This window comes from Camelus ferus, chromosome 5 (assembly GCF_009834535.1).
Source record: "Camelus ferus isolate YT-003-E chromosome 5, BCGSAC_Cfer_1.0, whole genome shotgun sequence".
Taxonomy (NCBI): Eukaryota; Metazoa; Chordata; class Mammalia; order Artiodactyla; family Camelidae; genus Camelus; species Camelus ferus.
Window position 1 is genome coordinate 47,100,979 of NC_045700.1, and position 26,225 is coordinate 47,127,203.

Consider the following 26,225-nt stretch of genomic DNA (forward strand, 5'->3'; position numbering starts at 1 on the left):
GAGAAGATTTTTTAAAGATTAAGAGTCAGTTCATATGGACAAGACCACAAAGTGCTCACTTAAGACAATAAATCAATTGCCCAACAAGTGTTACACCCGATTTTTAAGCATTTTACTTGCTCATACACATCTGAGATATCTTAGAATCAATCATAAATTTAACTAATCTAGTAAATCTCAAATAATTCCCCTTTAAAACTGGCGTATCAGTTTAACAGACACCTTAAAAAGAAGTCTTCAGTACTAGGCAGTCAAATTTATATCTTCCTCAATATCTCAGTGTAGTTAATAGACAAGTATTTTTCCCCATACTTTATTAGTGCTCTACATGGTACCTAGTTATTTAGAAATCTACTGTTGATCAAGCTCAGGAAAAGAAGGAATGCCATCAAAATGGACCACAAAAGTATGAAAAGGTATTCAATATTATTAGATATCAGAATTAAAATTAACATCAGTGAAATAAATATACTGCACACCAAGATGGCTAAAATTTTTTAAACAATTATTTAAAAAGTAGTAGAGCAACTGAAACTCCCATGCTGCTGGTGGGTGTGTACATCGGTATAACAACTTTGGAAGCTCTTTTGACAGTATCTTTTAAAGCTGAACTTACGTATACTCTATAACCCAAGCAACTTCACTCCAACAGAAATGCATACACACATGACACCAGAAGTACAGAAATTCATTCTAAACTGGAAACAACTCATATATCCATTAGTGTTGGAACGGAAAATAGATCATGATATATTCATTCATACAATGGAACATGTTAAAACAATGAAATTAACAACTTATATGCAACAGGAAATCACAGACATAATTTTAAACAAGACACACACTTTCTCTCATACGTATTTATCTTTATCTATATATATAAATAGATACTCCGTTTAAATAAAGCTCAAAACAACACTACTATATAGTGACTGCCTACCTTTACGGGGGGAATGACTGGGTATAGGGAGATTGGCTGAGTTGCTGGCAATATCTTATTTCTTGATCCAGGTGATAATTTTTCCTATGTGTTCATTTTATAAAAATTCATCAAGTTCCACACATATACTTTGCACATTTTTCTGAGTGTATATTACAATTCAATATAAAGATTATTCTAAATAAAAAATTTAAAGTAATCTATAGGAGATTACTTAGGAAATCTGTTAAAGACAGTCAATCAACGTTTGTTGTGGTTTCATCTCTAGTTCCTAAACAATCAAGTAGTTCCTTCTCGCATCATCAGAATTAAAAAACAAAAACATAAACGTAAAAACCTTAAGATGACTGTGCTCTAAAAATTAAGTCCATAATTTGAAGTTTAGAATATGTTAAATAAATATGTGAGTGACTACAATATGCCAGTCACTGTTCTAGGTTCTAAGGATAAAAGTTAACAAGAGTTAAGCTCATGCCTTTATTGAGTTTCCTTTTTCGTGGGAGATGACAGAACAAATAAACATGTAAGTACTAACCCCCGAACAATGCAGAAGTTAGGGGTGCTGTCCCTCTGCACAGTCATATACATCTGTAGATTCAACCAACCACAAATGGTGTAGTACTGTTGTACTTACTACTAAAAACTCTGTGTGTAAATGGATCTGAGCAGCTCAAACTCATGTTCAAAGGTCAACTGTACATGGTATTTTAGGTTGTGGTTAACTGTTATGGGAAAAAGTAGTGTAAGGACAGACAGGAGAGAAAGGAGAGGAGTACTAGCTGTTTTAGAGTGGTCAGAAAAAGCTTTGCCAATACAGTGACATTTAATGCTGAAAGAGGCAAAAGAGCAAGAAGTATTCCAGGCAGAAGGAAAGGCAAGATGATGTATGCTTAACGTTTTCAGAGAAATGCAAGGAGGCCTGTGTGACTGGAGTGAAATGAATGCAGAGGAAAGTAGTTAAGTGGTAAGATAGCAGAGATAAAAATGCAAAGGTGGGATAAGATCATATTTGATGTTATACATTGTGTATTACCTTGCAGGCCATTAGAGGTTTACAGTTTATTTAGTGAGGGCCACTGAGAGTAGAGGGGTGATGATAGTCTAAAACTAGCTGTTAATGAAGAAGCGGTAAGAAATGGTCAGAGTCAGGAAATATTTTGTAGGTAGAGTTAAAGACATTTGCTAACAGATTTGGTAACAGGGTTTCATGTGAGGTATAAGAACAAGGGGTTAAAGACAATTCCAAGGTTTCACTCCTGAGCAACTAGAAGAAGGAGTTGCCATTAACCAAAACAGAGTAGACTGGAGGTAGAAAAGATTATGAAGAGGGTGCCAGTCAGGGGTCCATTTTTGGATATGAAAGTTTTGAGGTACCTATGAAATATCCAAATGATAATGTTGACCAAGCAGTTAACAGATCTGGAGTTCAGACAGAAATATGGCCTACAGATACAAATTTGGGCATTGTCAACATATATAGTTGGTTACTGAGAGTCACCTGGAATTAAGTTTATATAGGAAGAAATCCTGGGGATTCCTGGGGCATTTTAAAGTTAACAAGCAGAGGAGATTAAAAAAAAAAGCCAGTGGGACAGGAGGAAACTGTCCAGAAGCCAAGTGAAGAAATCATTTCAAGAACATAATCATAGATGTCAAATACTTGTTAGTCAATGTTAGTCAAGTAAAATGACTATTGAGAAATGACTTTTGGATGTAACAATGTGGTAATCATTGGTGATCTTGACAAGAGCTGTTTCAATAGAGAAGTAAGGATATAACCCTGCCCAGAGTAGATTGAAGAGAATGGAAAGCAGATGAAATGGAAACAAGTATATACAACTTCTTCCAAGAGTTTTGCCAGGAAATCAAGCATTATAAAAATGGCACTGAAGTTCCTAAGCTTAGCCCACGAGGGTAGATTTAACATGTAAGAGTAACTGAAATAGTGCTACCGAAAATAAAGGTTAGTTTACACTACCTATATAATATACACTAGTAGTATAAAAAGTGAATATACAAACTTGACTTTTGGTACATAAGGAAAAACAAGTTTAAATGCAAGAAAAAAAAGTAAGTAATGTAAATAGAAATTCTCAAGGACATTTCCATATACATATAAGAACTTTAAAAACTAACAGCACTGGTTTTTTATTATGTCTATTCTCTATCTCAAAATGTTTATATTTCCTTTTCATCTGGCTGGTATATGATTGTTAGTAACTTTGTTCCATAATTATGATTGTTTTCAAGGCTTACCCCAATAAAACAAGTTTTTGAAAGGGATATAAAAATGAAAATTTTTTTCCAATTTCCTGCACACCTGGGGAAGAGTTAAAGAAAAAGAAGAACTTTAAATGATGAAAAAATACACACACACACACACACAGAGTATGGTTACAAAGACTAATTTTCTTGTATAGTGAATGGACAATCACAAAATTGTAAGTTGTAGCTTAACATGTTATTAGCACACTTTAAGTAGAGAAGTACCAAAAAAGGAGAGAGTGGTGTACAGAAGTGTGGTAGTGAGGGTGGGTAAGGATGAATCCAATTTCCCATAGCCACCACTAAATAGCACTGATAACATCAAAGAGTTTGGCTGTTACTGTGGATTAAAAGAGGTTGAAGCCAGTGCTCTCCAAATCTTCCTGATTGCTTGACACTATTAGTAAGCTGTGAACATGCACCTCATGAATGTTTCTTAATTAAGCATATAAATGTAATACTATTCTAATTGATTATTAATTATAAAACACAAATAGATATATAAGAAAAAATTGTACTGTTAATCACCATAGCTCAGTATTAGACAGCATATACGTTGCAACAAAAAATTTAGGTGAGATTCAGTATCAATAACAGATGGAAACTGTCTACCATTTTCAGTGATACTTGCATTTCTTCTCTATTCAATCCATGGTTTCTTTACATGAATATTAAAGCCACTTGTCCACTTTGAAGGTTATTCAGTTAAAACCAGAAAATACAAATTCATTTAATTCAAGCACATTCACGCATATATAAACAGCAATATGCAGCAGCATGCTAAAAGCATGCAAAAAATGGACGAGTGAGCAGGCATATTACATGTAAAATCTCACACAGAATTAGTGAAGGCATCAATGGCAATTTGTATAATCAATATTAAGCGTTAAGCATTAATAACTCAGGGCCTGCCTAGATTTCTATTAAAAATACCGCCAGAAGGAAATGCTTAATGTTTCTTCCTAAGACTAATTGCTAATTATTTGTCAATAGAGCTAAGAGAATATTTAAGATAAATTCTTTACTGCTTTATCAAGTCTGAAAGATGCATATTTAAGTAACACTAGATAAATACAAATTACAGTACTGTTGATAAAATGAGACATGCTCCTTTATCAATAGCAAATCATTAGGATTTCGTTGTTCTTATCAAAGGCTTTCATGTTCTCTGCCTTCAGTTTTTAACTACTGATGAAATTACTTCATTTGATTCTAAAAGTGTATTTTATTTACATTCTCCCTTTAATCAATTTCACTTGCCATAAAAATCACCTAAACAGAATTAAAAGATAATCCTACAAGATCTCATATATTATTTAATTAGATTTTCACATTCATAACTATTTAGATTCCTATGGACATTTCAGAGTTACCAGAATTCTTTTTTTCCTAATTTTTCTTTCAAGGGGATAGTTCTAAATTATAGGCATGGATTTCTAAAAGTATAACTTCGCTAATTTGACCAAAAGAAGTTAACACTTTAGGGGGAGATTTTAAAATAAAATTTTGTCTTTACCAAATGTAAACACTCTCTCTCTCTGTAATTTCTGCTTTAACATGAAGCAATCTCTTTGCCATAAACCCTATTTCCTTAGATTTGGATCATTACTCTTCTATGACTGCTCCCTTCCCACTCCATGTAAATTTAATCTTAAATCTCATCTCTACTAATCTTTTTCAAATCTGATCCCCTATTTTTTTTTATAAGTTTCCCAAATTATTTTCAAAGCTTTTTACCCAATTGGAGATTATACTTTAATTATTATTCTTCCTAGTAAATCCAGATAATACAAACTTTTATAGGATATACACACATAGATATAAACGTAACTGGAAATGATTGATTTTCTAATATGCCTTATAGAAGACCTTATTTTATAGATATATCACAAATATGAGAAAGACTATGACTTGCAATTAATACACTAAAAATAGTGAAATATTAACTTTATTCAATCTGAAGTACTAGATAAGTTACTGTTAAAGGCAACAGTGTTTTACTCTATCAGATGATAACACACAAGATTTACTATTTGTCGGATACTACTGCAGACACTTTACATTAACTTACTTCATACTCCCTCTACCCTAAGGTTTTAGTAGTATTTTTCCCTGCTTTCTGCATGAGAAAACAAAAGGTTAAGTAGTTTGCCTGAAGTCACACAGTTAAAAATGGATGGAGAAAGGACATACAACAAAGAATTACGCAAAACTATATCGCAAGTATTGCTAAAGATCAGTTCCCTCCCAGGGCTAGTTCCCAGGAATAGCAGTTCTATCTCCTTACATATGAGTATGTGGCTTTAATTGTAATTTGTTCAAATCAAATTAATGGGACTTTAAAAATCTGGGGATGATAAAGAAAACGCTGTATATTCATATAATGAAATACTGTGAAGCCTTAAAACAGGAAATCTTGTTATGTGCTACAACATGGATGAGCCTTGAGAACATTATGCCAAGTGAAATAAGCCAATCACAAAAGGACACATGCTACATGAATCTACTAATGTGAAGTTATCTAAAGTAGACCAAATCGTAGAAACAGAAAGTAGAATGGTGGTTGCTAAGGGCTAGGGAGAGGAATGAGAGGGAATGGGTACAGAGTTTCAGTTTTGCCAGATGAAAAGTTCTAGAGACTGTTGCACAACAGTGTGAATATATTTAACACTACTGAACTATTATATACTTAAACAGTTAAAATGGTAAATTTAATGTTATGTGATTTTTACTATAATTTTTTAAAATCTAGGAAAATCTCCCTTCTTGTTTCCCACTCTCCTAGACGACTTATTTTAGGAGCCTTACAGATAAAATCTTCAGTGTCACAGATAAGAAGTTCAAAGTAACTATGAAGGATACACATCAAGATACTGCTGTAGACAGTACTCTTTGCTAAGGCTCATCCTTTCCCCCATACACTGTTGAGACTAACTGTCTCTCTAATTCCAGATTTAAAGAGAATACTTTAAAGCTATTCTCAAATTTTTTTAAAAAGAAACAATTGTTTTCCTTTATCACTCCCTCAAGTTAAAATAATACCGAAAAGATAGTTCCCAATAACCCCTGACTGCCATCTAAGAAACAATGAGTGATTTGTTACAAGCAGCTGCCACAACTCTCAGCATATTCAAATCCTAACAGGACCAAACATTCACACTAAAAGTACATTCAATTTTTAGAGACAACTAAAGATGATCTGAATTCACATGTTATGAAAAATACTAAGTATTTAAACTGGAAGATATAAGTTTTGAGCTTCATTCAAAACAAACCATGACCATAATATAAACTGGCTCCCTACATTTTATCTATCACCTAATCTTCATTGGAATAAGCAAAACACCTTCTTAGTCTAAGCAATTCAGGAGAAAAGACACTGTTGTTGTTTGTTGTTTTTTAAAGTCTTCTTTAGTAAGACCAAGGGAGGAAATATATAAAAACAGCAGTAAGTTATATACGATTTTTTTTAAAAAGCTCACCTCTCACAATCCAATTCTCAGTTTTCCTATCATCCATCCAGTAAACATATCTTCTCCCATGTTCACATATGTTTGTTACTCACCAAGAATGCAAAACATAGCTCTACATTAATTCTATTCCTAATCCACTCTAATTTCATGTTGCAAGAAAATTCTCTTCCAAACTAGATGGTTTGCAGTCATCTCTTAAAATACTCTTTAAAAAAAAATAGCTATGACAGAACATATTTCAGTTACGTTGTTTAGATACTATATATTATTACGATTTGTTGAAATACAATGGCAATGGCATATAATAAACTTTTTCTCAAATTTAAATAACCTGTGTTCTTTTCTAAGTTTTAATTCTAAAAACTTTAAAAAAAATTAAACATTGGAAAAGAGTATGATTTACTATTTCAATGTTTAATTATTTGTATATCACTTTAAAAATACACCAAAAACTTCTAAAGTTCAAAACCTTCAGGGCATAAGTTGTTTAGGATGGTAATTTACCAGATAACTACAAGTTACCATATTTTGAATGGAAATCTCTTCAGAATTAATTATACATTTCCCTGCTTTCTTTAGTGGGAAGCTCAGTCTAATGACTCAAATTTATTATTAAAAATAATTTATGGTATTAAATAAGCCCCTAGAACACTGTACTAAAAACATACAGAATTTCAGTTTCTTACTTCTTCTATCTACTTCATTTTTTTGTTTTTTCTTTTTTACCTTCTTCCCAATTCTGCAGGTATCATCCTTTACCTCCCAGGCCACTACATCCATCGTCCATTCCAAGGTATATCTTCCACGCCAGTTTTAAATTTAGAAATCAGCCAGGATTGTTAAAACTATATATAAATATTGGATAAATGAGGCCTAAAGAAAGCACCGAAGGCTTCGCCTAAGAAACCCAAACTCCCCAAAAATGAAGACAGCCACAGTGACTGTACATGGCTCCAACCCAGGCATTTTCAAACTGCAGCTCCTTAAAGGACAGTGTCAGCAGAAAAGATGACTACATACAGAGTCTCAGGCTCTCATATGAATCAGAGCAATCATATACCATCAGTTTTGTACCCCGGGGTTCTACCTAAGGCTTCGTTTGAGGAAAGATTCTACTCCAGCACTGAACTAAAATTGATGTTGTTGCCACAAACACTAGAACTAGAAAAAATAATGGTTTGGGGTTTTTCCCTTGCCCCCTTATTTAAAAAATTATCTTTATACGAAAGGTTCCCTTGATTTCCTCAATCCTGTGTTTAAAATGCACATTATTTTTCTAAGGATTATTCACTACCCTTTCTATGGATTCAACAATCTTAATTTGAGTTACTACCACCAGAAATGGGAAAAAATGTTTTAAATAATCCAGTAAATCACATCTACATATAACTTTGAACAATTATTTCTAGTTAAAATGTTACAAGTTTCACTGTTTTCTAATTTTTCCTGTGCCTTCTACATAATCTCTTTGCCTTATTACCTATATATATAAAAGGTAATTAGTCCATGTGTGGGTTTGTCTATTATAAGGAATATAAGCCTAAAAGCTGTTATCTCTGCAGTTGTAGAATCTGTACACTTTCTTCTTTCCTCAAATTTCAATGTATTCAATTCAAACATTTACTGAGCACCTACTGTGACTAAAATTATAACCTAACACATCGATCAGAACTAGTGAGGCGGTGCTACAATAACAAACAATCCCAAAATCTCAATGGCTTGACACAACAGTTTATTTCTCATTAACTTTACATGTCCAATTCTGACTGGCAGGTCCCTCAGGACTCCACTTGACACATGCTTCCAAGACTGTCTTGCCAAGGAAGGTAAAAGGTAATGTGATAAATCACATCCTGCTCTTAAACTTCCATTCACATTTTATTGGCCATAGTGAGTCACATGGACATGCCTGACATCAAAAATGACATAAAAGGGCAATCCTATTATGTGATTAGAAGACAAGTAGTCTACTTATGAAGAATCATGACTCCCAAGTCCCTATGTTGGTCAAATATTCAATACACTCTTTGTCCCACATCTGGATACATCTGTTTCCTCTATACAGAAGATAACCCCTAAATCCCACCTAGTTACAGCGTCAAGCTCCTTAAAGGTCAGGATCTGTGAACAATGTGGAAATAACCTTTTCAGGTCCAGATGTGGCCCTTCTTCACAGAGATCTATTTACTAAAATAAGTTATCTACGTCCCTTCACAGACACGATACACAAAGACAGAAAAAGTTAAGTATAACCATAAAAACCACACTTGCTAGTTTATTTCCCTTCCCAACTCTGACAACAATATGATCTTTTTAGAGGACTCATCTTTTATTCTCGGTAGCTTATCACTAAATTCTATAGATTCATCTTTTGAAATGTCTAGCATTTTTACTTCCTTACTTTAGCCATGTGTAACTGAAATAGCTTCCTATCATCTTTATTGCCAGTTCTTCCCATCCCAATCTATTCCTGAAGTGTATCTTCCAAGAGTTGATTTATTCATGTTATTCATTTGTTCAAAAATCTTCCAGGGCTTAAGTTAAAAAACATTAAAATCCTCACCAATACTATTTAGAGCTCTCTATTCTTAACCAAACGTGTCCCACGAGTCTCTAGTCCCAAAAGAACATCGCAGCCTTCTATTTATGCTATTACAGCATTTCCCGAAGTGTTCCTCACAATTAACCTAATGAAATACTCATCTCCAGAGATGTGTAATCTGAAAAAGAAAAAGGATGCTGCTTCCTTTCCTTAAACAGGTTTATTTTCCACAGGATTTCTCAGACTTTAACATGCTAATGAGAATTTTCATAACCTATTTAATAACACTCATTAGTATCTTACAAGCCATTTTTTGGAAAATGCTGGGCTATTAAACTTACCTTATGGATAGGCTGTACCTATTCTCATTTATATGGCTTTTTGCCTTGTTAGGTAAGATATTCCCCTGATCTTTCTACCTACAGAAATCTAGATTCCTCTACTGAAGTTCTCCTTTTTCCATAAAATCTTCCCTGACATAGCCAGAACTCTCTTTGATCTTCCACGCCTCTGGATTTTAATTCTTCTAAATCTCCTCATATGCAGACAAGACTAAATCTAAAATTCCTTCTGCTTCTCTTGGTTTTTTTCTCCCATAGGTTTGCAAGTTGGTTTCTAAAATATAACTCTCAATATCAAGAACCTTTAAAAAGCTATAAATTTAACACAATTACACAATTGGAAGTAATACAAAATAAACAAGTACCAGGCATCTCACATAACTGAACAAAATTATTTCAGAGGTAAACAGGTAAAATTTCCATTATATGTTGCCACACAAATCTATGTTTATTCTGTATCTATTACTGATATTTCATTGTTCATTCTCAACAAAAAGCACAGAGATAGAAAGATGAATAAGAAATGATTGCTGAATTCCAAAAGGAGACAATTATGTTAACTATAATAGAAAAGGAACAAGTGCAACTAAAAAGCAGAAATTTAAAGCAGGCAGGAATCAAGAAAGGCTATGGGATGAGGTAGTATCTGAGCTAAGCCTTGAAAGATGTCAACTCAAAGGTTACTTCTCTACTCTTCTCTGTTCCTAACTGTAGTTCAATGTTAGTATACCATTTACCACATTACATTAGAATCTTCTACATGACTGCCTAACCCAATGGGTTCTCAAAGAAAGGAGGGGAGATTTTGCCCTCCAGCGAACATACGGCAATGTCTGGAGCCATTTTTTTTAGTGTCACGAATGAAGAGGTTGGGGACCAACCAGCATCTAGTAAGGGATACTGCTAAATATCCTACAATGAAAAGGACAGCCACCACAACAAAGAATTATCAGGTCTAAAATATCAATAATGTGGAGATTGAAAATCCCTGGTCTTATCTTCAGAGTATGAACAATTCTGGTGCAAGAAGTATCTTATTCATCTTTGTATGCCCGGTATTGGAACTCTGAACTGTATACATATTGGTAGACTCAATAATGTTCAATTTAAAGGCAAAGAATACAATTTTATGTGTCAATTATACCTCAATACAGCTGAAATAAAAAATAAAGGCATTGGAAGAGCCAGTGAAGATTTTTAAAGAAGGCAACAAGAAGATCTGTGTTTAGGGAAGGTAACTGATGTAAAGTATATACTGGAACAACTACTAATATCTTCCAAAATTAAAAAAATACATAATCTCTACATGTATTCTTAAGATATACATACTTTCCATAAGAGGAAAAAAATATGTATATAAGGATATCCACTGCCGTATAATCTGAAGTAAGACTGAATATAAATACCCATCAATAAGGATCTTATTAAATGACAAGATATTTGTTCAACAGAATACTGTCACTGCCCTTGCTAAGAATGAGATAGCTCTATTCTTGTAATACTAAGAGATCCAACATAAAAACTTTTAATGTAGAAGAATGAGTACAATTTCAGAGACTGGCAGAGAATATACATGGATGGTAATGTTTGTAAATGTATCCTTCCGCCAGAGATATTACATAGTTAAAAAAAAAAAAAACTGGCAATAATGACTACCTCTAGGGAGAGTAACAGAGGGGTTTAGATAAGGAGAGAAAAAGACTAACTCCTTAATGAGTGTTCTTTCACATATTTTTTGAATGTATGCCTTGTGCAGGTATCACTTATTGAAGAAATAAATTTTCCATAAAGAATTTTAAATGCACTGGAAAGAGGAAAGATTAGAAGCATGAAAAGCAAATTAACTATTATAACAATAGCCTAGGAGAACAATAAAAGCCAGACTAATAAAACAAGAATGGACAGGAAGAACAGATCAAAAAAACTGGCAGAGATAAAACCAAAAGGAACTGGAACTCCCAACCAGGAAACAGGGAAGAGTTAACCCTGCATCTGCATACAAACAGCTAAACGTAACTGGAGAAAAAACAACTGTGCTAATTACTCCTGCAATTCTATGTCTCACCAATAATTTCACTTTCCAGTTTTCTCAGATGACCATTTCATGCCTTCTTCCTTCTTAAATTTTTAACACTTGTCCTCCTCACCCATCTCTGTTTCTTATTACAAAAGGAAATTAGAAGCAATCTGACAAAAATGCCCTTCTCTTCCTACCAACATAACTGCATCTGCAAAGCTCTATCCTGTGCCCTTCCTGTTAAAACATGATTATCCCCACTCTGTGGTCAACCTCTAAACCTGTGTCCTGTATTTCATCTAGCTCATGTTCTTAATAATTTTCCTCTATTATATCTTCTTCCTGTATCATCAATTTCTTACTCTTTATTGAGACTTTCCCAAGAAAGCCCACCTTGACCTCAAGCCTACCTCCAACTACAATGTCCTATATTTCAACATTCTTAACAGAAAAAATTCTTAAAACATTAATTACTGTAATTACTATTGCTACTTCCTCTTCATCTCCTTTTAAATCACTCAATTCAGGCTTTTCTCCCCAACATGCCACTGGAACCACTTGTTACCAACAACTAGATTCCCATTCTTTATCATCTTATGTACCCTCCACAATATCTGAAAAGTTAAGGACTTCTCCTTTAAGCAGTTTACTCACTTGGCTTCCAAGGTATCACTCTTGGCTGGAAGTGCCTTCTGTTTCCTCTACTGACTCCTCCTCTACTTGTAGCTCTCTAAAATGTCGAAAATGTCCTCATATTCAGCAAGGATTTCCTCAATTTTGGTCATTTTAAGTTTCAGTCCCTGAATTTGTATTTGATTCTTTTACAAATCTGCCATGTCATTTTTATTATAGTCTCCAACTCTTTGTTAAAAATTTTCAAGCTTGACTTTTATCTCCTAGACCATAGTAAAAACAGCTGTTTTAGCCTACTTTTGGTATCTAAAGTTCCAGTAAGTGTTATTTCTGTTGTCTGATGTTTCTACTGGTTCTAATTTATGGCACATCACCTCCTCATGTGCCTGATTACCTTTGATTCTGTACTAGACACTGCATCTGAAAAAAATCTAGAAACTTAATTTGAGGCCTAGAATGATAGTATTTTCCACTCTCTTCTTTATCTATATTCTTTCCCTATTAAGTTACTAATTTTCAAACCAGCTGCACTTCAGAAATCTCTTAGGGGCTTTTAAAATACATCTTTCCTAGGCCTAATGCAGAGCAATTAACTTAGAATTAGGAGGAAGGTGAACACAAGTTTTTGGAATTTTTTAAAAGTTCCCTGTGAGAGTCTACCATACACCCAAATGTTAAAAAGCTATGACCCAAATTTTTCCATCTAGTCACATCTATCTACATTGATGGCTCCCAAAATTTTATCTCTAGCCCAACCTGAGCTCCAGATTCTGATACCCAACTGTTAACCTAAACCATCCACCTGGATATCTACTAGGTAGCTCAAATTTAACAAAGCTACCACAGAAGTCTTAATTCTCCCTTTACCCAACCCCTTCCAGACTTTCCTTATTATTAGCCTAGCCAAACTATCTTCTTTTACCTGTTATTACTGCATTAGCCTTGCGCTTACTCTTGTCATCTCAGCCCTGACCCTCAGCCCTGACCCCCAGCCCTGACACCCAGCCTTGCCTGCTAATGTCCCAGGTATGTTTTGAAAACTTAAGATGTCATGTCCTTACTCAAAACCCTCCAATGTTTTCACATTAAAAAAAAAAATTTCAATGTCCTTACCATGGTCTTATCATCTAGCCCCTGCCTACTTCCAATCTCATCTTCTGACTCCTCCCATTCACTAAACGCCAGCCACTTTTGTTCATTACCTTTTCCTCCATATCTCAGTAAGTCTCCTTTTTCAATGTTCAGATCTGAATTTCTATTTTACCTCCTTATAAGGAGGTATTTTCTAACCATCCTACCTAAAATAACCACCATCCTCCATGCTTTTTCCATATTCCCTACCATTCCATAACCCTATTCTGTTTTTTAAACACTAATTATATAAAATTACTGTGTTTACTTGTCTTCATCCACTAAAATACAAAAGGTATGAGAGTGGGGACTTTTGTCTCTTTTACTGTTGCAAAGAACCTAAAAATCATTACCTGGAAAACTGTAGTATACCTCAAACACTTGTTGACTCAATGAATGATGACTGACTTCTTTAATCTAAGTTGCTGGCAAGATGATGGTACTATTCATCAGAGGAGAGTTTATGAGACAGATTTATGAATTGTCCCATGTCAGGTACCCTCCCACAAACTAAAGTTGGATACAAAAATCTGTCGCCAAGAACCACTAAAATGACCAAGCAGGTTAAAGACTAGCTCTAATAAAGTTATTCTCTTAGATTAAAAATAATATAGAACTATAGAAAAATGTATCAAAAAAGCATACTAATGAAAATCACACATTACATGACTTCCAATCTGTTGTGTCCATCCAGAATTCTAATTTACATTATTACTACATTATGGGGTAAACTTGGTTAATCATAAATATAATATAAATTTAATATAAAAATTCATATACTATTTCAGAAAATAAAGAGAAAAAGTATTTTAAAACAGACACTGAGCAGCCATTTGTTGAAGATGTATCTAATGAGCTGAGTTAGATGACCTAAGATTCCATGGTTTAAATCACATAGATACAAAATACTGGTATTACATATACCAAAGGTATGATATGTACCATATGACAATAATACTGTCACTATATTTACCAATATTAAATTAAATGGATATTTCTGTAAGGACCATCCTCAAGGGATTTCATGGATCTGTGAGCACCAATTTTCCATAGAATACTAAGAAAATAACAAGTATGACCAAAGACATACATTAAAATGATTTATTTTAAAAGACACATAATGTATTCTAGGTATTTTTCCAGTCATAGAAATTATTCGAAATTCCTAATTTCTTGCACAAACTGTTGAATTGCATTAGATGACTTGTAAATCAATATAAAACTAAGCTCAAAAATATGGTTCAAAGTTTCTAACTTATTTTACTCAAAAAAAAGTGTAGTAAGAACTTACATGTACTAAAACTCACCACTGACCATACTTAATGGCAAATAAATGGAGAAAATATCTGTGGTATGTGGCAAGACTCATGTCCCTCACACATAAAGATGTCTTTAAAAAAAAAAAAAAAAACAATTTTTCTTACAAATCAGTAGTGGGGGAAAAACATGCAAAAAACATTAAAGGGAACTGACCAAACACAAACAGTCAATAAATATACAAAAATGTTCAAGTTCCCCAATACTAAATGAATGTATTTGATTGTATTTATACCATCCCCAAACTGTGCCATTTGATAAAATGATATCGGAGTACAAAAAAAACCCATACTCATATACAATGCTGGTGAGAGTGTTTCTGCAATATTTATAAAAGCCTCAAAAACTTCTGTATAAGGAAATAATGAGAAAGATTTTTATGTAACAGGTAAAAATGAGAAATAACCTAAATACCTAATGATAGAGGATTACTTAAATCATGAAATACTCACACAAATACACTTAGGTAATAAAACCAAATAATTATGTGGAAAACTAATGATGTGGGGAAATGCACATAATATATTGTTTGGAAAAAAGTTATAAAGCTACTGTGTACATGACCCCAATTTTATAAAGACACACAATCAGCACAGAAAAAAGACTGGAAGATTATACAGCAGAATACTCGCAAGTAACTTAACAACTTTACTGGCTATGGGATTACTAGTACTTTTTTTTCCTGTTTCCTTGTCAGGACTGTCCTGAATTTCTACATCTGCTATTACTTTTTCTTTACTACACTTCTTTCCTATTTTCTGTTGGATTGATAATTTTCTACCTCTTTCCCAAGTTTAGAAGTTAAAAATTGCATTTTTGCAATAGAGAGAACACAGGATTTTCAGAGCAGTAAAAATACTTCGTAAGATATCATAATGATGGATATATGTCATTATACATTTATCTAACTGTTAGAATATGCAATACCAAGAGTTTATTATATAGACTATGGACTTTGTGTGTTTATGATGTATCAATGTAGGTTCATCAGTTATAACAAATGTACTACTATGATGAGGAATGTTGATAATAAGGGAGGCTATGCATGTGTTGGGGCAGGGGTATATGGGAAATCTCTGTACCTTCTCTTTAATGTTGCTGTGAACCTGAAACTGTTCCAAAAAATAGTTTTAATTAAAAAAAATATATAATTGCATTTTTTTCTCTTGATAATTACTTATATCCATATTATAAATTGATGTAAAAAGGCTAAAACTATTCTCTATAAAGACAATCTTCCTAAAAATGACACTCTTTACCCAAGAAACCAACCCCACCAGTTCCACACCCCTAATTTTTTCATGCTGAGCATTCCATTTCCTAACAATATAAATATTAACTACCAAGAATGATGACTTCCATGTATTAAAACACACATAAAAAAAATGAGCTTATAATGATACGTTAAAAAAATGCAGAGAATGTCTGAAGGCAGCTAAGACATCAACTCATTCTGAAAACAGATAAATACAAGGGATGGGTTTAATAGTTTATCCTTTCTTGTACAAATGTGCTTTCGTGGTAACCAGAGAGCTAACAAGGGAAGGTTCTTTTCAGAAAAATCAGTTACAAACACAAAATGAGAAAATTAAAAAATCATTTTGCAAACTTTAATGAAATAATGAATCCAAATGACAACAATGAAAAGCTACTAAAACCATTATTTGAAAAGCTAAGACTTGGAAGCACATGAACCAATAAAAGACACTATCCTTATCTGAATCCTAATTTGATCAATTCTAAAAAGACATTTTTTTAACCACTTGGAGAACACTAAATAAGGATATTACATAATATTAAGAGATTACTATAAATTTACGGTATTGTAAATAATGGTACTGTGGTTATGTTTCTTAAAATCCTTATTCGTTAGCACAGCAGTTCTCAAACATTTTGATACCAGGATCATTTTAAGTCTTAAAAATTACTGAGGACTTCAAGGGGTTTTTGTTATGTGAGCTACATCTATTTGCCAGAGAACAAGGGTGAAAGAGAATGGTTGACTATGAAGTGGCATGTGGGAATGAAGAGTGATAAAATGACACTATATCTTAATTATGGTGGTGACTATACGACTGTGTGCAGTTAACAGAACTGCAGAATTGCACACTAAAATTTTACAGTGAATTTTATTATATGTAAATTGTCTTTATAAAAAATAGAAAAAAATCAATTTTTTAAAAATTTGAGGATTTCAAAGAGTCTTTGTTTACATACGTTTTACATAATATTTACCATATTAGGAATCAAAACTGGAAAAATTAAAAGGGTGTATTTATTAACTTTAAAGTAACAAATTCATTAAGTGTTAACGTAAGTAACATCTCGTTACCAAAAACACATTTTTTTAAAAATTAGTAAGAATAGTTTGACAATTTGGCGAATTATCTTTAATATCTGGCTTCTTAGAAAGTAGCTAGATCATACTAAGTGAAGTTAAGTCAGAGAAAGACAAATATATGATATTAATTATATGTGAAATCTAAGAAATACGATATAAATGAACTTATTTACAAAACAGAAATGGACTCACAGACATAAAAAACAAACTTATGGTTACCAAAGGGGAAAGGGACAAATTAGGAGTTTGGAATTAACAGATACATACTACTATACATAAAACAGGTAAACAATAAGGACCTACACACAGGGAACTATATTCAGTATCTTGTAAAAACTTATAATGAAAAAGAATCTGAAAAAGAATGGATATATATGTATATCTCAATCACTCTGCTGTACACCTGAAACTAACACAATTTTGTGAATCAGATATACTTCAATTTAAAAAACCAGCTAGATCTTCCTATCTGCTTCTGTGTTCAATGTATCATCTTATCACATATGATTTGTGATAAAACTTCTGAAAAATTCCATCCGTGAGGTGAAAGTAAAATACAATAGCATCTTGGTATCATTACAAAAATAACTTTGATCTCAGGGACCCCTATGAGAAGTCTTGGGGACTCCCAGGCCACACACTGAGAATCACTCACTCCATTAGCATTTTTGAGTAAAATGATACAATGTCTGAAATTTATTTTAAAATACTCCAGCAAGAGTAAAATTTTAAATGCTGGGAATAGAGGAAAGAAGAACGGCAGAAATGTTGATAATGGTTGAAGCTGGGAGGTGGTTACATTAAGGTTCACTATACATTTCTGTTTTTGTGTATCTCTAAAGTTTTCTGTAACTTTTAAAGTTACTACTATTTTACTGTCAGTTAAATTATTAATTTTTACCCACTGTAATCACTATTATGCCCTCATTTCACCTGGGTCTATTTCTCTACTTAATCCTTCAGTAGTTTCATAAGGGTATTTGAATAATAAACTCTCAGTCCTTGATTATTTTAAATGTCTTCATTATATTCTAACTCTTGAGTAGGATTTTAACCGCTATAGAATTCTTGGCTGCTGGTTATTTTCTCTCAGTACATAAAGATATTTACTACCTGACCTTCTGGAATATGTGTGGCTGGTAAGAAGTTGGTAGATCTAATTTTATGCTAGCAATTTGCCCTTTCTATCTGTTAAAATTCAAGATCACCTCTCTTTCTCCATAATTTTAGTTTAAGACAGGGGTGAACTTGAAGCAAAATTTTCATCTGCAGACTACGTATCTTCAACACAAGAAAATTCTCAGCCATTATCTCATCAAATACTGCTTCTCTTGCCATTCATTCTATTTTCTTTTTCTGAAATTTCTGTGTTGGTGACTCTCAATCTATCTTTCAAGTCTCTTGATTGCTTGTCATCTCTAAGCTATATTCTGGGTAAATTCCTTAGTATTTTACTATTCAATCATTTTTTTCTATGTTCAGCCTAAGGGTCTCCTGTTTGTCTCCCCAAATTTTCCTATTTCATCTAATTTAAGACAATGCTAACAAAACACACTACCAGTAAAAAAAAGAAAAAGCACTGTAAATTAAACACTGATGTGCCACAGACTGTAAGATATACTCAGATCTCAGAAATATTAAAATGTTAAACAATATGTATCTTAGAATCAATGAAATGTTTCTCCTATCTAGGATTTCTGGTTGTTCCTTTTACACATCTTACCTTTTTGTTCCACTTCTTTTTTTAAAGATGCTACAGCTTCCTTTATTTCACTGGCAGTTATAAACATACTGATTTTAAAGTCTTTAACAGAATTTAAAATTATCTTTCTTTAAAACGGACATGAATTCATCTCCTGATTGTTGATTTTATTGGCTATCTTACATGATGAAGGCAAAATTGATGAAATTTGGAATTTTGGTTTTCAGGCTTACAATGAGTACAAATTTTTTCTCTCTGCATTACATCCCCATGCTTGGCATTTCTGCAAGTGTCTCCACCAAGTCTCTCTCACCCTAGTGCAGATCCAGGCTTTAGAGGTAATATTGGAGATACCATAAATCTAGACGTTGAACTAACAGCTCAATGGCTTAGACTGGTTCAGAAGCTGATTTCAGGACTGTCTTGATGTCCTCCTATTTCCCTATGTCCTCTTCTCATCTCTGTTAAGTGTACATCCTCATTTAAGTCATACCTTGGAGTAAGAGACAGTAACAAACTTTTTTTCCCCCAAAGCTTTCCTCTACAAAAAGGAACCCTACTCCAGATCTTGGTTTTAAGCAGAGAATCCGACTCCCAGCTCTTTCTCATGTGGGGTCTTTTTATTTGTATTAATAGATAATTAAGTAGGATATAATTCCTGACCTAAATGCTTAACAGATATGCTCATCCTACAAAAAAAAAAAAAGCAGCTAAAAGTTAAACAGGATTAAAAAAAAAACTATACAAGCAGTATAATTATGACAATATTCAAAAATGTATATGATACCAAGTTTTAAGTATGTCCACTCTTAAAGGATAAAGTCAAAATCTCATAGAAAACTAAAATTTGAGAAACTGAATAACTCTTGGCTTGAATTTGGGGGAAATTTTCCGACTTGAAAAGATGTTAGAAAGATAACGTAAATTCATACTTTGTCTCCTCTCACTCAGTTTCAAATACATAGCAAATGGTGGACAAAGTAAAAACTAAATTTCAAAAACAGCATGCATTTCTCAGTGGGCAAGGAACAGAAGAAATAAAAGGAGTGAGAATGGGGTTGTTGCTTCAGGTCCAATAAGGAAGATGGGTGTTTGGTTTCTAAAGGATAAAAGGCACTAAACATACCCCTCATGAGAGGCCCAGAGTCAGATTCACCTCTTAAAACAGGCTGGAATAGAGGTCATTTTTGTTAAAGGAGAGCTTTAAAAAAAAAAAAAGTCAAAGAAATTTCAGAGCCCTGCTTGAAAAAAAAGTGTGGTTTCACTTATTTTGGAAATTTGTTATATTATTTCCATACTCACCAAAAAGGAAAATACAAACCAACGGTGTCAAAGTTTTAAACATTTCATCTGGGCAAACTATGCTTTAATACAGACAAAACTTTTTCACTCTGATTTTCACATAAAACACATCCTAAAATAATTTCTTCCTTCTTGTCAATTAAGACAGTACACCACGGTATAGTTTTCCTATTACCAAATTATCCCCACATTACAATTTCCTGGTTTTTATTTCTAAATATGCTGCTGTGTACTACACAGCATTTTAATTTTCATTCTCTTTAACTTTTGTTTTCTCAAGTCCTTTCATCATTCCTTTAAAACTGGGGGAAAAACTCTAACTGAATGGTCTTCTGGAGTGCTTCTTTATTTTACCCTTCCTTGCCAACATTCAAGAAACTAATAAATTATCACCCTAAAAATTCAATTTTATATTTAATTCAAACAGTGTTGCCAGTGTATTAGTATTTTGGAAATAAATCACTGTACTGAGCACTTGGTACTTTATGTCAAACTAATTTCATGACCAATATAAATCACAAAATCACAGATCAATTCTCTAGAGGTGTTTTTCTAACATATATAATCTCCATAATTTTAACTTTGTGTAAGCTTTAAAAACTAGTTTCTAAAAACTATCCACTGTCTTCAGAAGTGTGTCATTCTTCAGAAGTGTGTCATTCTACCAGTATTCTCAAACTTTTTGGTCTCAGGACTCATTCTAAACTCTTAAATTTACTGAGGTCCCTAAGAAGCTTTTATTCATGTAGGGTATATATTTTAGTATTTACTGTATTAGGAATTAGAAGAGAAATTTTTCATTTTTTAATTCATTTGAAAATAAAAAATCCATTACATGTCAACACAAATTAGTATTTTACGAAAAACAATTTTCTAAAAATATACAAAAAAGTTTAAAGAGAAGAGAGGCCATGTTCCACATTTTTGCAAATCTCTTTAACATCTAGGTTAAAGGAAGACAACTGGAATTTCATATCTGCTTTTGCAATCTGTTGCAATATGTGGTTTGGGCTGAAGCATATGAAGACTACCCAGTCTCACAAAGATATGTGCCTGGAAAAGGAAGATGTAATCTGACAGCCTTTCAGCCGACTGTGGGTATTCTTTGATACTATACAAATTACAAGTGGTAGTTCCTTAAGGGTCAGTTGAAATCTCGAAATCTGAATGGATCTTTTACTCATCCATGATTCTGTAACATGAGTTGGTCATTTGAAAACCACTGGTTCACTGAGTTATCATAAAGATCTTCCAAATGTTGGCATTTTTCATTATAGTACAGTATCCAAAAAAATCCTACTTATTAATATTAATATCACTGTCCATTTCATCAGAAAAGTATTTAATTATTAACAAGTTTTCAAGTTCATAGTAGTAGATTCAAGTTTTCCAAAATTCTAATTTTTGCTGGAAAGCCCAAATTTTATTATTGGTAGCAGTCAGGAATTTTTCCTTTAAGGGACAGGCTCATTTAATTCATTTTTTTTAAAGAAAGTATCTTTTTAAGAAAGTATCTGTCACTTAAATACACAAGCCTCTTAATAACCATAGTTTGTCCGTTAGTCTTTCAAGTAAAACATGTTTCATGAAAATAGCACCTACTTCAGCTTGTAACTCACACAATTGCTCAACTGAAAAAAATATATATATATATATGTATTTTTCAAAGACAATCATCTTATTTTGGTATGTAGCAGAAGTGCTTTATTAAAGTACACTTCCCATTTTGTCACAAAGAATACAGAAATACAGCAGGAACTGCAAATCAGAAACACAATGAGATACCACTTCACACTCATTATTAGTATGGCTAAAATCAAAAAGGAGGATAATGATAAGTGTTGGTAGCGATGTAGAAAAATTGGAACCCTTTTACTGGTGAGAATGTAAAATGGTATAGTCACTTTGGAAAGTTTGGCAGTTCCTGAAAATGTTAAACATACAACCCAGCAATTCCACTTCTAAGTATATACCTAAAAGAAACAAAAACATGTCCATACCAAAAAACTACACAAATGTTAATAGCAGCATTATTCTTAGTAGCTAAAAAATGGAAATGTTGTCCATCAACAGATAAATGAATAAAATGTGGTATATCCACCTAATGGAATATTATTTAACCACAAAAAGGAATATAGTACTAATAAAGGCTATGATACAGATGAAATGAAAAGTCAGACACATAAAGCCATGTATTGTATGATTGTACTGATACGAAATAAAAAGCAAATCCAAAGAGACATAAAGTAGATTAGTGGTTGCCAGGAGCAAAGGGGAGGGGAGAATGTGGAGTGACTGCTAATGGGTATGGGGTTTGGGGGAGATACTGTAAATGCTCTAAAATTAGACAGTGGTGATGGCTGTACAAGTCTGTGACTATATTAAAAACTACTAAATTATATACTTTAAAGAGTGAATTTTATGGTATGTGAATTATATTTCAATAAAGCTGTTATTTTTAAAAAGACATGCAGCATTCAAGGGTCAAGATTTAGTAAATATAACTATTTTGACTGGTACATCAAGGTCATTTTTCAGTGAAGCTAGCGTTTTTCTTTAACTGCAAGAGCATGGTCATAAAGAATACAACTGCTAGTATAGTTTGGTATCACAGCTTTAATTTGTGCTAAGACACAGTAGTTTTGACTACCATCAGAGAAAATGTCAACACAACAAAAAACACAAATAATTTTACTAATATTATGAAAAGCAGTTTGACATCATAAGACCACTGAGAAGGTCTCAGGGATCCTTAGAGGTCCACAGACCACACTTCAAGAACTGCTGCTCTAAACCATGGCTTCAGAAAGTTTAAATGCAATTAAAGACTATCCAAGTACAAATCTGAGGCTTCAAGACAATTCCACTTTTCTAGATATCGCAATTTTCTCAAAAGAAAAAAGGTAATACCATTACCTCAATAAATTAAATCCAAGCGTACCAATTTAAGAGTTTGGAATCACTGACTCAGTGGAAGGTTATAATAGCAAAATTTCCCCAAAAACCAAATAGCAAAGTATAAGAAAGTAAGGATTTAGTACACAACAAAATATTTGATAAAACATTATCTAAATAAATAACATTAATAAGGTAATGATAATACTATCTCTTTTAAAATTGTATTATTTAATTCTTACACAACAAAGAGTAGACTTCTCAAATTTCTACCCATACTATCAATAATATACCTAACATAGCTGAGTTTAAGGCTCACCTCACACTTGTAAAAATAAACTATCACAGAATCAAAGAATTTTAGGTTTGGGTTACCCTAGATATAGTTACCTAGTCCAACAACCCCATTTTACCTGATGAGAAAACTGAGTTTGCAAGAGAAAAAGGAACTTAGCCAAAACCATACAGCTAGCTAGTGGGCGAGACAGCATAAACAGCACCCACTCCCAGTACCATGTTTTCACTGTGCCAACCTGACTGCCCACTAAATATAATGCATAAAACATTTACTTTACATCACACCAAGGACAGCAAAGACACCTTACCTGCCAAATAAAAATTTTGTAATGCTTGACAATATTAATCAGATGTGAAAACATATATAAAATTGAGTGATGAAAAACTACAAATGTAACTGTCATAATAGAGAAATGAATCCTTGACTTCAAAAACTACAAACTTTCAGTGAAGAACAATATATGGAACACATTTGATGGTGACTTTTCATAAAGACATAAGGAAATGTATCATAATCTTTAAAGATAGCCAGATGCTGATAAACACCTAAAGCAAAAGTTTCCTTATAAATTAACAAATCACTAAACTTATTTATGGCATGACAAGACTTAAGCCAGACTCACCTGCAGGACTGTCAGCATTCTCTCCTGGGTGTAGCTGTATACCAGTAGAATCTATAGAGTTTACTGTAACTGTCTGTAGATTTGGCAACTGACCAGTGCTTAGACTAACTGGAGTTGAAGTCAAGGCTCCACCTGCTGCAACTTGACCAAGCGTGAGTGTCTGAACAGGCGTCAAAGTTATCTGTTGGGCAGCAGTATTCTGTATTTGCAAATTCTGCAAGTTCTGGACCCCTTGTACTTGAAATGTCTGCCAAGTTATCTGTCCAGAAGGAGTCACTGTCTGTGCCTGAATTAAAAAGGTTCCAGGATTCAGCTGCAACTGAAGATTTTGCAAAGCCTGTTGTGATATATTCTGACCACTGGCTTGCACACCATGGATTGTCTGTGGTGTAATACCTTGCACAATTTGGGCTTGACTGGTTGGCTGCTGAGACTCTTGAAGTTGTAGATGTTGTACAACAGGCTGTGCTGTAGAAACCTGAATATTCTGAGCCTGTGTCTCTTCAGAAACAGGCGACTGGATATAATTTCCCTGAAGATCTGAAGAATGGACTTGCCCACTAGTAGTAGTCAAGCTATTGGTATTTTGTTGTAATATTCCTGTACTATCTATAGTAACAGGCAACTGTGATGAAGAGGACGTTGGCACAAATAAATCTGTATCAGTATTAGTTTCATTAATATCAGGAGAAACCCGCTCACCAGTCCTTTCTGAATTGTCTGAACTATCCATAGCTTGTCCTGTGTTTATCAAATGTCCATCAGCATTAATGCCTGCAGTCATTGTCTGAGAACTGCCCGAGAGTCCCAAAGAATCTAGATCGACACTATTGATTGGTACAAAGGTAATATTTCCTGGAAGACCAAGAGGCACATTAGCAACTACTTGGGTTTGGCCAGGAAAAGATGAACCACCAATTGCAACTCCCTGAACCTGGACTTGACCAGTCTGCGGTAGGAGATTCTGGATATTAGCAGGAGGTGTTCCAGAGGCAAGCAAGGTTTGATTAGAGCCAGGAATGATCTGAATTTGACCACTTTCTTGATTTATACCCCCATTATCTGAAGAGCCTGTGAAACCAATCTGAACCTGCTGACCATCTGAAGACTGAATCTGTGGTATTACTTGATATTGAACATTGGACACTGTACCATTTGATGAATCTGATCCCGGTGCAACTGAAAATATTTGCTGATTCTGCAAATTCTGAAGGGGAAGGACATACTGCCCACTGGAAGTAGCAGCACTTGGAATCTGTACTAGATTACCAGCTTCATCTTTTATAGTTGTAGGTGTGGCTGACAAAACCTCCCAACGGTTTGGTGCTCCTCCTAACTGTGCAGAAGCCAAATCACCTGTCTGGATGAAGAAAACAAAAAATGTTATGTGATATGTATTTGTGGTATATTTGATCCAATCCTCAAAAATCTCTAAAAACTGATATAAATCCTACCACCTGAAAATGAAAGGCTTCCTAGTAGCAAAACAGAGTTCAAATACGGAAGTACTATATAAACCACAATAATTATCATTTCCAATTTTGTTATTGCAAAGATAACCGTGCTATTTGAGTAGGAAAGAAAATTCAATTAGAATATTCTTTATTTTATGACCATAAACTGATTTTCTAATCCCTCACCTATGATCTCTAACGCTATAAAGTAAAAATAAATAAAAGTAGAAGTAGCTAGAAAAGATTAGACAGCTCAAACCAAACATACTTCAAACACTGAAGAGAGTTCAATAAAGTATAAAACCCTCTAAAAACATATCACTAAATCAGGTGCATTATATTTGTGTACAAAAAATAAACATTATTAGAGCAGTGTCATCAAGTTATCTGAGTAGAAAAAGTTAAGATCTGTATATTACTATCAACTTTAAATCAAACAATTAAAGCTACTCTTTCCTAGCATGTATTCATGTAGTCCAGAGTAAAATGGTGAGGGTGATTCCATTAGCAAGCCATCAAATTCTTCACTTTTCCCATGGACTACTTTAAAAAAAAAAATTAGATCCCAAAAAAATTTTAATGAGGAAAGGTTACTGCTCTGTGATCACATTGCAAAGTCACCCCATTTAAAAGGTTCTTCTAGAATCTAAAAGCTGGAGGATACAGACTGTTGCTTTACCTACTACCTCTATTTAAGTTTGCAGCAGAACGCCAGATATATCAATTTTGCATTCGGTAACCTGTTAGAATCTCAGGCATCCCCATATCCCCGTATTTTATGGATTAGACAAGACTGGAAATACTAACATAGGAAAGCAGAAAGCAATAAAACCCAACATATCAATGTCAAAGGATATACTTTCTAAGGGAATGGTAACAGTAATGTCTAACATTTCAGCCATTCTTTTATATGCCAAGCAACGTGATAGGGGTTTATAAGATTATATCATCT

The 26,225-nt window shown here is 33.5% G+C and overlaps 1 protein-coding gene across 1 annotated transcript in view; it reads right to left on the reverse strand.

Moving 5' to 3' along the window:
* The window catches only part of SP3 (Sp3 transcription factor), a 47,101-nt gene that overhangs the window by 12,885 nt on the left and 7,991 nt on the right, over positions 1-26,225 (reverse strand). Inside the window, exon 4 of the mRNA XM_032479713.1 lies at positions 23,820-25,179. Coding sequence (XP_032335604.1) covers positions 23,820-25,179 — 1,360 coding nt within the window. The remainder of the gene's footprint in view (positions 1-23,819; positions 25,180-26,225) is intronic.